Raw genomic sequence first — 12,705 nt, 5'->3', positions numbered from 1 at the left:
GGTGGTAGAGAATTAAGAACCCAGTTGTGGGCATGTTATGTTTGACATGCTTGTGAGACAGCTAAATAATCAGATTGGAGCATGAGAAGAGGTCTAGAGTAGGGATATAATTATTAGCATATTGATGGTGTCTGCAGCTATGGGAATGGATGAGACAACTCAGAGAGAGAAGAGGATGACCCAAGATTGAGCCCCAAGGAATACCTCCTTTTTAGAGGTCTGTTGGGAGAGAGGCCAGAAAAAGATACTTAAAAGGAAGTACTCAGCGATTCAGGAAAAAAAACCGGATTGTAGTATTTCAGAAGCTAGAAGAAGAGAATGTTTTAAGAAGGTTACCAACTTTGTCGAACCCTGCTAAGAGGTCGTAAGTTGAGGACAGCAAAATGCCCACTGGCTTAGGTAGCGTGGAAGTAGTTGACATGGACCAGTTGGTTTAATGGAGTGGAGGGCTTCGAGACTTTGAGGAAATTGAAGAAGAAGTGGAAACAGCTGTAGACAACTTCTTTGAGCAGTTTTACTGTGGAGTGGTGAACACGGAAATGCTGGAGATCTGAAGGGAGGTGAGGGACTGAAGGAGAATTGTTTTAAAACAATTTAGCTCATTTAGTCACTCACCTGTTGTTGGGCATTTATGTTCTTAAAGGTTTTTGCTCTTCCAGATTGCTGCAGTGTGCCACCTTCTACGCTTACAGGGGTTTTCTAAGGTAGGTTCCTTGGAGGTGGAATTGCTGAGCCACAGGCCATGCACATTTCAGAATTTAGTAGATATTGCCACACAGACTTCCAGAATGGTGATACCAACGTACGCTTTGCCCATCGGTGTATGAGAGCAGAGGGGAGGTTTTCTGAAGATGGACATATGTTTGTTTGCTGGCATGACAGTGATGAGTAGAGGGGGAGACATGGATGATGCAGGAGAAGAGTGGATGGTTAACAGAGTGGCACAGTCCTTCCTTCATTGTAACGCATGTAAGGAGGAGGCGATGCTCGCATTTCTAGGTAGGATTGCAGATTGGTGGATGGAAGAGACTGTCTGAATGCTTCTCTTTTAAGATGAAATATTTGGATAGAGCAACAGCTGCAAGTTGGGTGGGAGGAAGAGAATGAAGTAGGTTTGAAGAGAAGGTAAGACATAGTCATTTGGCGAGCAGGAAAGCTTACACAGGCCGCTTTGGTGGGATTGCTTGGCATTGCCGAGTGTTCCCTTGAGGTCTGTGATCATGGATATATAGTGAAGTCCGTCAGCTTGGTTATGTGACTTTTCTCCAGCAACCTTTAGCTGACTGGGCACAGGCACAGAGAGGGCAGATAATGCATTTAACCAGGATTGGAGTTTGCCAAGTGGCAGTGATAGAGAAGACAAATGATTCGAGGGGATTTGCAAGGAAGGGATTATAATTATGGACCGTGGAGTCAAAGTTGGATATAGGGAGTGGAAGACAGGACTTGAGTGGGTAGATAATGAAAAAGTGGTTGGGATGGGGCCTTCATGAGGTCAACAGTTGTAGTGGAGGGGATACCAGAGCAAGTTAGTGAAAGTATGGGAGGTTTTTTGAGAGTTTGATTGAAACCTAATAAGGAAAAACAGAGCTCTCAAGATAATTCATTTTCCTCTTTTAGGGATGGTTGCTCTGGGTTCTCTAAAAACTGGAGGCAAGAGCTTTAACAATTCTGTTTGCCTGTGGCTTTTCTGAGAGGTGAGCTCTAAGATCTACCCTCTTCTCCATGTGTGCATCCAGGAGCTCACTGCAGACACCATAGAAAGTAACCACAGTTCACAAGAGCTTTCTAGAACCGCTCTTAACGACCACATCAGTCATAGCAGCAGCACCTGGCCAGAGCCACAGCCTTTGGAAGCTCATGTACGCTGTCTGGACACTGAGTTCCAAACCTCATCTCTATCACTTATTGTTTGAAGTCTTGGTAATGGCCAGAGATAGAGTGCAGGGTTACATCCAGGGTAAAATTTCCAGTGACTTTGTCAGTTTTGATTTGGTTTTATCAGTAAATAAGTGTGGTGTAGTTGAAATCATCTAGGAGTCTAACAAATTTGTGTTCAACTTTTAGCTCCTTTACTCACGAGCTATGAGACCATGGGCAAATTGTTTAACCATTGAGCACCAATTTCCTTTTATGTATTAAAGAGATAAAGTAGGGCCTACCTTACAGAGATACATCAGCAGGAAGGGGTGGAATACTGCCTCCCTAGTTAGTCTTCCAGAATGGTTTCCATGCCCTAACTGGAAAGTCGCAACTGTATCTACTCCTGTCTTCCTTGAGTCTCTGCTGCTGCTGGTGACAGTGCTCTATCTGGCCCAGCTTCTCAGACTTGAATGTGCGTGGAATCACCCGGGACTTTTGTTACCATGTTCATTTTGATTCAGTGATTGTAGGATGGGGCCTGAGATTCTTCATAACGAAGAAGCTTCCAGTTGATGGTAATGCTGCTGATGCTGGTCCATGGGTCACATTTTGAGTGGCAAATTCTACTAGAGAACTGCCCTGTGGGAATCCTAGCTATTTTAAGCTGAGAGGAAATGAGGTTAAAAGAGCCCCATCTTTTCAACTTTGTTGTTTTTTAAGTCAAATTCAGGTGGACCTTATATGGCCCATTTCTATGGCTCATTGTTGTGCTGAGTCTGTATGGTCTCTCCCACTCCTGAAAGTGAAAGGAGTATAAATTATGTACAGAGGGTTGCTTCAAATTGCTTTTGAAAAATTCTCAGTGCCTGATTTCTCAGGTATATGTTTTTGAAATTGCATTGGCTCCTTAGATGTACACACTTCCCCAACCAGCCTTTCGCACCCACAGGGAAACTGGCATAAAATATGCAGTCTCTTGAATTATTAGACTTTGAGGCCGAGAATCTAAAATGTGGCCCCAAACCCTTTCTGCCCACCAGACTCTTCACATTACAAGATCCAGCATGAAAGCAGGAATTCAGGATGTGTTATAAGGTTAGAATTACTGGCAGCCACCCATATTGCTGTCCCAGATAATCTGATTTTTCTTTCTTAGAACAAGCATGCCAGACTTCGTCTGTGGGCGCTCCCTAGAAGAGTTCCTTCTCTGATGCTCAAATCCACACGTTCTCTCCTCTGAGCTGATGTGGAGGCTGATAAGCTTCAGTGTACTGTCACGCAGTCTGATAAAATGTTCTCCTGACAGAATGAAGTATCTGTGCGTCTTACTCCTAGGTATCGGACTGTGCTCCTTCTCCGAGTGTCTTCCTAGTGAGGACTTAACATACCTTTGTCTCTCTTCATCTGAATCCTGCGTTGCGATAAACCACAGGTTTCCTTGTTTGACTTTGATGGTTTGAAATGATTTTTTTTCTCCGACCTCTTTGTTTCCTTTTTTTTTTAAGGTAGGGAAATGCAGACGTGCAGGAGCATGAATAAAAAAGATTCACTTAGCTTGCCTGTGGGTTTTGGGAGGTTTTTTGTGTGTGTGAAGAAGACACACAGAAGAGCTTGATTTCTAACCAGACCATCCACTTCAGTTCTTAAAATTATGATCAGAAAAGGAAGGGATACTTTTAGAGTAGGAATTTACTAACTCTCCCTGTGATTGCAGAGAAGTTTGTAATGGTTCCACTCAGGGGAGTTTTGAAGATAGTTTTCAGAGTTCTTCTGACATATTTAAACTTTCTTTATTTCATTTTGAGCATCTTTTTTCTCTTACTTTGCTCTGGGAGAGCAGGGTGTCTATCCCCTCTCGAACTTGATTTAAAGATGACACCATAAAGTGGCAAGGTGTGAAATTTTATTGTGTTTGTTTTTTGATACTTGGTTAAGAATGAATGAGTATTAACAATTCTGTGTCTTCAGAGAGTTTAAATGGACTAACTCTTAACAGTGTGGTTTTAACACAGTTACATAGCATGGAGTGTAGGGAAGTCTGGTGACTTAAGCTGTAGGACAAGACCTATGAAACTAGAGAGGAAAGTTGCATATAAAAATTGATTATGGACTGTAAAAGATTCTAAGTAACAGTTATAGAAAGTCAAGATTTGTTTTCCTGTTAATAAAAAAGGTTGTCTCAGTTTTAGACTTGGAGGTTCTTACTCTTTTGTACTGAAAATGAGGTAATCCTGCCTTCAGAGGAACTGAGAGGTTCTGCGTAAAGAAAAAGACAAGGTTTGGGCGAGGCTCAGAATACGTGCCCCACCTCTCCAAGCTTAAGTCAGCTGGGAGTTTAAGGTGGCAGGAGAGAAAAGATCAAAAGCTCTCTTGCAGAAGGTACACTAAAGTGTGGAAGAAAAGGAAAAGTGACTTGACTTCTACCCTAAGAGAGAAAGCAGCTCGCCTGCAGCAGGTGCCTGAGACCCGTGCCCTGCAGCGGCCGGGAGTAGGCAGGGAGAGTGAACGTCCAGCACCTGCGCGGGGCCTGCCTTGAGTGTGAGGCTTGCAGACCTTACTTGGAGATTTTATAAGCAGGAGAGAGCTGTTTCAGCTTGTCTGCGGGGAACAGAGCCCTGAGGCAGCTGGAAGGTGGTAGGCCTTTTGTTTTTGTTTTATTTTGTTTTTCCTTTAATGAGTTATAGGGGTGAAATCGTTCTCAAAACTCACAACTCTTTGAGAATGTACTGTCCACCTACTGTGTGCTAGGTATTATACAAACGACTCTGTGGCCAAAAATAGATGAACTCTGCCCTTAAAGATGTGGATAAAGGCAATAAGATTGGTAGGTACACGAATACCTGTAGTAGTAACTGGCAGAGGCGGTGAATGTCGTGTTACAAACACCAGGCTTACAGAGGGGGGCTGTGTTACAGCGAGGCTGGGCCTTTCAATTTAAACATGGAACAATGGGTAGTGCAGTACGGAAAGAGCATGGGCACTGGCGTAGGGAGGAGAGGTTAGTTGTTTTCCGATGAAAAACCAGTAGGACAGATGATTTCATAATACTTGTTCACCACTGAAGATATAATGGTTAAAAATATTCCTGGTATATAGGCGGCACTTAATAAATGTTTGAGCTGAAGTAAATTAGAAAATGTGGTCACCAGGGACATGGCAGATAGTTTGCATAGTTCATTTGGTCTAATTACAAGAACTCCAAAAAGAATGTTATACCCAGGTTTTGGTTGAGGAAACAGAATCTTAGGCTAGATAACTTTCCCCAGGCCGTCACGATAGGAGTTGTAGACCCAGTTTTCACACTCAGGCTTTGTACCTTGCCCTGTCTTCATGCCTAGTAAAGAATCTGCAACATGGTAGGGGCTCAAAATCCACTTCATTCTAAAATCCATGTCCTTTCTCTCTTCAGAAGGGAGGCCATGTTGGTCTGAACTATGGTGATAGTAATAAAAAAGATGAAAACCTATTTGAGTTTATATATAATTTTTCATATGTTTTAAAAACTTCTAAGATTCAGGATTATTAGTGGCGAAACTATGTGAAGAACAGTGGTGTAAGGCCGACGCTGCGGGGAGGGAATGGAGGCTCTGAGCAGGTTCTCTGTTCATGCGTGGCTTCTGCAAGGGTCTCCAGAAGAACTGGGGCGGAGGGGGAGCTTGGCTCACTCCCCTTGGCCTTGGAGGGCAGAGTTTTTGATTGCTTCATTCATGTTTAAGGAACCCATCTTAAGCTAGTTTATGTCTAGCACCAGAAACTGGTGCTGGTGGTTTATTACCAACCCCACCCATCCCTGCCTTTTGCAATGATCTCTGTGAGTGATGATTGTGTTTCTAGAAGTAGAATGACAGAGAGAGATTCCCTGAAGGCAAATACAGAGAGAGTGTGCTGTACACTCCAGTTCAGACACACGGGGCTGGGAACTCCCAGAGAGAGAGAGAGAGAAGAGAGAGAGAGAGAGAGAAAGGGAGGGAGGGAGGGTGAGAGGGAGGAGAGAGAACAACAGAACAGTCAGCTGGAGAGGAGGGAGGAGGGGGAGAAGACCGGTTGTTTTAGATTTTTAAACTCAAGTAATTTGGGGGGGTTTCTCCCCACCCCGAACCCTTGCCCCCCCATTCTGGCACCTCCTTTCCTGCAGTTCACTGAAGTGCCTTTTTGCAGTCCAGGATCAACTGACCGCTGAGTTTGAGCAGCCCGGTCTGACATGATGTACCTCTGGGTGAGTACAGAGTGCTGTGGTGAGGGTTTGCACTTGCACATATAAGGAGTGGAAAGCTGCGAGATTCTGCTCTTGCACAAATGGCCTTCCCCACGGAGCACAGACTGCCGCATCCCCTTCTACTCATAGGTGTTAGGTTTTTAAAACCTAGCAGTGATTGTGACATTGGTTTTTTTTAATGTTGTTTATCTTGTTAGACCTAGGTGCAAGTGCTGCGCTCCCAGTGCAGTGCCATCCCCTGGGCTTGGTAGGTTTGGAGAAGGCAAATGGGGCTGGTGGAACGAGCCAGTCACTTTAGGAGCTTCCCTCTTCTGGTGGGTCAGGATCGGCCTGTGTTTTGTTTTGGGGGCACTGACGTTGATAATCAAACCATGTCTTTAGATATTGAGAGCCAATAGGTGGCGTGATTCTTAATTAGGAATAAGCTTTTATAAGTTTTTATCTAATAGTCTTTATTGTCCTTCACAGTAGTCTTATGATGTAGGTCACTGTTGTTATTAAAATTTTATGAGGAAAGTAATTAAGTCACAAAGAGTGACTTGCCCATAGTTAGAAACCAAGTCTATAGCAGCTAGGATAGTAATTAATAACCAGACATTAATACAGCTTTTATATTAGCCAGGAACTTAATACCTTACATTATTTTAATTTATTGCTAACTACGGCATTGTAATTTGGGATGGAGGGAAACATACTAGGATTAGAGAGGTTTTTAAATTATGAAATGTGATACCTTTTAGGAGAGTGACAGGGAAAATAAATAATACAAGAAAAAAAGCCCCTGCTTTTAGTTGTGGAAACAAGAACATGTATAGTCCCTTGCAAAGATGGCGGTATCCTCTTGGGCAGACAGCTGTTGTGTGTTGCTAAGGGAGTGTCCTGGATGTGATGCCCTTGGATACTGGCCAGCTTTTTAAAGTTTCACTTTGCCCTTTGCCCTTCAGCCTAGATGTCTGGAATTGCAGAAACCTACTTGGCTCAAGCAGACTAAATTTATAAATATCAGACGGCAGAATTTTAACTAGGTTTAAGGAGATCGAGCTTGGTCAGAGTGTGTGTGTGTGTGTGTTGGGAGTGGCTTCTTTTCCTGCTTCTCCCTTCATATTTGAATATGACCTTGAAATGTAATTTCTTCTCCTCTATTGATTTATTTTTGTAGTAGCTGTAAGAGGTCAAAGGACTTTTCTGACACCCTTATGTGCTTTCAGTAGTTTTCATCTCCCTGTGAACTAGGCCTCTGCGTCGAGGGTCTCTGCAGCCTTGTTGATGGCACTGATCGGCTGTCTGTTGACCAGAGGATGGGTTATTCTGTCTTTTGAATTGTCTGAAGAGGAGCTATGAAAGGAAGCAAGTTAAGTTAGTCTCATTTCCACTCATTTACGTTTGATGAAAGCAGACAGTCACAGTCTCCTCAGTTATTTCTTATATTACATTTATTTGTAAATTTACCTTAGTCCCCTTTACTTGTTAGCCCCAGAACAGAGCTTCCCAACTGGAGTACCACATGTTGGATTGAGGTTCATGTATGCCAAGATAACTATTTCCCTCAACCCTTGGAGCAGCCAGGCGGGGCCTAGGATTCCTCTGGTCACTAGGACCGTGGCTTTCTAGTTTGCCACTTGCTGCCATAAAAATATTACCATTTTCTCTGTGTGCCATGGCACCTGAAAGTTTGGGTAGCAGTGTCTAGAGGACAAAAAGTGTGTCAGCTCTCTCTTTTTATTATCCACATCATCTCACCCAATGCTGCACACATTTGTTGGATTCATTGAAAATGCCCAGAAGGAGCCATAGCTGCATGACACCCAGATATCAAGAAGGAAATCTAAGTGGTCAACCATTAAGGGGAGGCACTGAGGGCGTGCTGTGGAGAAAACTTACTGGACGAGGAGTAGGAAATCAGAGTTTTGTCCAGGCCAGTGCCCAGCCAGGAGGCACTGGGCAAGCACTTAACTGTTCTGGTCTCAGTTTCCACATCCATGAGTTACGTCTTCTAAGTCTAAAATTCTCCAAATTTTGTGTAGCAGTATATATGCCAGGAAGACACTCAATCATGCAAGAATGTTGAGGTCCTGGAAAGCGGGAGAAAGCTGTGAACCACACTTCACCTCCATTGCCTGCTTGGTTTGGTAGCAGCCGTGATTGAAGGCACTGTTCTGGCTGTTCTAGAAAAATGACTGAACTGTGTTCGCTTGTCAGTGCCTCTGAGCAGTGTGAACATTCTTAGAACCTGTGGAGCTGCAGACTGAGTTAGAGCTCATCCGAGCGTTTGGGTGTGTGGTTAGATGCGCTTCGTTAGTTGCTCCTGTGTCTAGAACTCTGAGAGAGAATACCGCCTGTGCTCTATAGATGCCTCTTGTCTAGATCTTCTCCCACGTTCCTGTTGAGTCACCGTCCTTGTTAGTGAATTTGGTAGCATCAGGGACAGCATGGTAGGTGCAAAGAATATGGGTTTGAGAGACTTTACTAGGCCTAAATCCCACCTCTGTCATTTCCACTTGTGTGGCCATGAACAAATCACTTAACCTCTCTGAACCTCAGTTTTTTCATTTGTCACGTAGGGAAAATAATGCCTAATTCATGGGATTACTGTGAAGATTTGGAATAATCTATGAAGCCTGCTTCACATAGTGTATGGCACAGAGCAGATGCTCATAAATAACTGGTGCGAGCCAGCTTTTTGCTTTGAACATTCGCATAGACAGACTGCTCACCACCTCAAAGTGTGTTTTCTAGCATGTTAAGGATGGCTTTGGATTCATGTAGGGAGAATTTGATAGACACATACTAGTTTTATGTGAAACGTCTCCCCTTAATCAGTATTTAAGTACTTGGCGACTGATGAACTCTCATTAAAGTTGCTTCCTGACAGAGAACATTCCCATTATTTTTTCTAAACTTTTCTTTTGGAGGGGTGCAATACTATTTAGCATTTATTATGTCATTTATTCTTCCCCTCTCCTCTTCATTGTCCAAAACATGGAGGGAGGGGGAGGAAGGGAAGGAGACTCATGAATCCTATCCTGAGGGAACTTACTTGTTTGGTGATTGTACAATGTACATCCAGTAAGCAAAATTACAGACCATTTATTTAAGCTCCCAGAAGTCAGGATGTCTTCTCCCTGTCTGAGCTGATCTTAGCTAGACTGGTCCCAGGCTCTCTCTTCCTCCTATTCTACATGGATGAGCTTCTGGATTTCATCTTGAACTGTTGTTTTGTCACAGTTCAGTCCTGTCTTCTTAGTAAATCAGTTCAGCCAGCATTTACTGAATGCCCGTAGTGGGTAGAGGACTGTGCTTCCAGCTGTTACAAATACAAAGATGGTTAACGACTTCGCATGCCTTTAAAGAATTTATAACACAGTGGTAGAGAGTGTGTGTACACAGATAATAGTGGTTTTCGTATGATGCTATCAATTAGAAAGTGCTTTTATATGTTATCTTATTTCATCCTCACAGCAGTGCTAAGGGCTAAGTATCATTTCTATTGTACAAGTGGGGAAGGAGACCAAGGGAGGGTACTTGACAATTAGGAAATGGCAGAGCTGGAATCTCAGTCCCAACTCTCATTTCTTTTCACACCATCCTATTTTGGAAGAAGCTAATGTTTTTGTTTTGTTGACGTTAAGCTGTTTACTGAGTGATAACATATGTGTTAGGCATACACCTCACTTAGTCTTCAGCACATCTGGGAGTTAGCTGTTATCTTCATTTTACAGAGGAGAAAGAAGATATTTCAGTAACTTGCTAAAGTCACACAATTTAGAATTGGCAGAGGTAGCATTTGAACTCTGGTCACTCTGGCCTCAGAGCTTATTACACACTTAACATTTTCTTTTATTTGTTCAGTAATGTCCAGTTTATCCCTCCTACCATTCAGCATGATATAGACTAGGGTAGAGAAATGAAAATAAGATAACCTGAATTCTGTTTCCATCTCCGTTAATTACTTGACAAGTTACTTAACTGTATATGCCTTGATTTTCCAGGTCGTGAAAGGGACGTGGTAGTCCTTGGGAACCTTAGTGGAGTAATCTTAGAAAAATGCGTGTCAGCCATTTTAGAAATACAGTAGTGAGTAATTGATGGCTTTATCATAAAACATGGAAATCATGGACTGTGAGTCAAAAGACATAGTTTTTGGTCTAAGTGGTACCATCTGTCAGTGTGCGACCTTTCTAGCATTAGTTTTCTAATCTTTAAAATGGGACTACTAATACCTAACAGATTGTTGAGATAATTGTGTTAAAGTTTTTTGGAAACTATATTGTGCTAAACCAATAAGGTAATAATAACAGTAGCTTATTATTCAGGTTACAATCAAGCTAATCTTTTTATCACTATTTTGCCATCCTAATTGGTTTACGCAGTTAGAGAACTAGACAGTAATAAATTGAGTTATCACAAAATGTAGCAACAGTTCAGTTCAGATAACATTGGAGGCCAGATACTGTGAATAGATACTTGACAGTGAAAAGCCATTAAAAGATTTTAAGTGGGGCTTGCTGAAGTGGAGTTTATAATTAGATTTGTTTTTTAAAAAGATATCTACACAGATTGAGGGGAGTAAGAGTTCAGAGCAAAGTTAGGTGATTGTTGTGTAATAAATAGTCTAAGTGATGGAGAGTGGTAATGATAGCATGCGCCAGAGAGAAGTAAAACTGTATGAGAGATATTCAGAAGGTAAAATTGAAAGGATGTTGTCATGATTTGAAAGAGGACCAAGTTTTTTGTGGGAGGGAAGATGAAGGGAATCATTCCTCTTAGCTTTGAGAAGATAGGATCAGCTTGAGGAGTAGGGAGAACTCTCCTATTTAACAAGAGGCAAGGCAAGTAGAGGACAGAAGGACTGACAGCATCTAGGAGTTCAGAAATCTTTATGGGGGAGGAGGTGGACAAGTAGAAGTGTGAGGAGTAAGAAAGGGTCATTAACTTTCCAAAAAGGAATAGTTTGGTGAAACAATATATAGGTGTTTGGGAGCCATGTATAATTCCATGTGGCTGTATGCGTGGGATGAGTGGAATAGCGGTGGATGAAAATTTAAAATTTTAGAAGCCAGATTATCCAAAGAGTTTAAGATCTTCATTTGTTTGTTTATTCCAATAAGGAGCCATTGATGGATTTTAAGCAGGGTCAGGTATGATCAGATTTGTATATTAGAAAGATGACAAGAGGCTTCTATTGTTATTGCAGGACTTATATTTATACTTTGGGTGAAATTGGTTTGATGCATATTTTAAAAGCTCAGAAAACTGTAGGGGCCTAAGCAAGCAGTTAACACATAATGGAATGACTAGTGTGTGCCGACACTTTCTAAAGGTTGGGGAAAGAGCATGAACAAGACAAATTTCTTTCCCATAAAGAGTTTGTATTTTTTAACTGGGAAAAGAAAATTGTAAACACGTAAGCAAACAAGATAATTGCAGGAACTAGTAAGTGCTATAGAGGAGACAAGGTAATATGACCTCAAATGCTTTAGCATTCGAAAAAGGGCCTGAATGATAAGAAACACTGTCTCATCAAAATATGGGAGGAAAGCGTTACAAGCAGGAGGAGTGGCAAGCACAAAGTCCTCAGGTGGGAGCAAGTTTGGGGTAGTCAAAGGGCAGAAAGAGAGGTGGTATGGTTGGATTGTAGAGAACAAAGAGAATGTAGGAAGATAAGGCTGGAGAGGTAGGCAAGAGCCAGGTCATTCCCCATGGTGGAGATCTGAATTTTGTTCTGGTGAAAGTGGGAAGGTATTGAGAGATTTTAAGCAGGAGAGTGACTTTTTTAAGGAAAAGTGGTATGTGAGGTCAGTAAGCTATTGCTGTAGTCTAAGCAAGAGCTGATGGCACTTCTTTCTTAGACTCTGGAGGGCAATTTGATAGAACTAAAGATGGCTTTTGTGTGTGGTGAGATGAAAGAGGCCTCTGGGTTATTCAGATATCGGCTTGAGGAATTAGGATCGAAAAGCCATTTCCTTACAACAGAACAGAGAATACACAGGAAAACCAATATTTATGGTTTGGACTTGTTCAGTTCGAGATATTTATTGAAGATCCAAGTGAAGAAGTTCAGTGGCAATTTGATATGAGTCTAGAGCTCAGAAGAGAGATGTGAGTTGGAGATGTAAGGTTGAGATTCATCAGTGCATATTTAAAGCCTTGGGAGAAAATGTAACCAGAGAAGAAGACTGAGGTCAAAGCCCTGAGGCCTTTCAGTAGATGTCTGAGGATACTGAGAATTGTGTGCCGTAGGACGGAAACAAGGCAAGTATTTGATATCACAGATTCTGGAGAAGAAAGTGCTGGGTTTGAATAACTTAAAACCAGATAATAGTAGTCATCTCAAAAAATGGGAAATGAACTTACTAGAGAAATATAGGAGGCTTCAGATCTGTGGTCATTGGCCTTGGTAGGATGTTGGTCACTGGTGAACTTGGCAAGAGCTGTTTCAGGTGGAATGATGGAATAAAAAGCCAATTGAAATTGGAATGCTGAGATTGAGACAATGAATTTTGTTTAGTTGTAGAGCAGAGCAAAGAATTGGGTCAGTCACTGGATGGGAATGTGGGTTCAAGGGAGGATTTTTAGAAGATGTGTGATATTCAGGCATGTTTTCTGTCAACAGGAAAGATCCAGTA

The 12,705-nt window shown here is 42.1% G+C and overlaps 1 protein-coding gene across 38 annotated transcripts in view; it reads left to right on the top strand.

Annotated features, from left to right (window-relative positions):
• RBFOX2 (RNA binding fox-1 homolog 2) overlaps positions 1-12,705 on the top strand; it is a 265,092-nt gene that overhangs the window by 112,427 nt on the left and 139,960 nt on the right. For 2 of the 38 annotated variants that reach the window (XM_070254269.1, XM_070254258.1), the window contains exon 1: positions 5,835-6,079. The exons of 31 other annotated variants lie outside the window; for them this stretch is intronic. In XM_070254269.1, the coding sequence (XP_070110370.1) occupies positions 6,065-6,079 (15 nt within the window). In that variant the 5' untranslated portion in view covers positions 5,835-6,064. Of the gene's footprint in view, positions 1-5,788; positions 6,080-12,705 lie in introns of those variants that run through there. 5 more of the 38 variants (XM_070254253.1, XM_070254267.1, XM_070254257.1 and 2 more) reach the window with 5 other exon arrangements.

This window comes from Equus caballus, chromosome 28 (genome assembly GCF_041296265.1).
Source record: "Equus caballus isolate H_3958 breed thoroughbred chromosome 28, TB-T2T, whole genome shotgun sequence".
NCBI lineage: Eukaryota > Metazoa > Chordata > Mammalia > Perissodactyla > Equidae > Equus > Equus caballus.
Note: the sequence above shows the minus strand (reverse complement) of the source record. Positions and strands in the feature narration are given on the sequence as shown.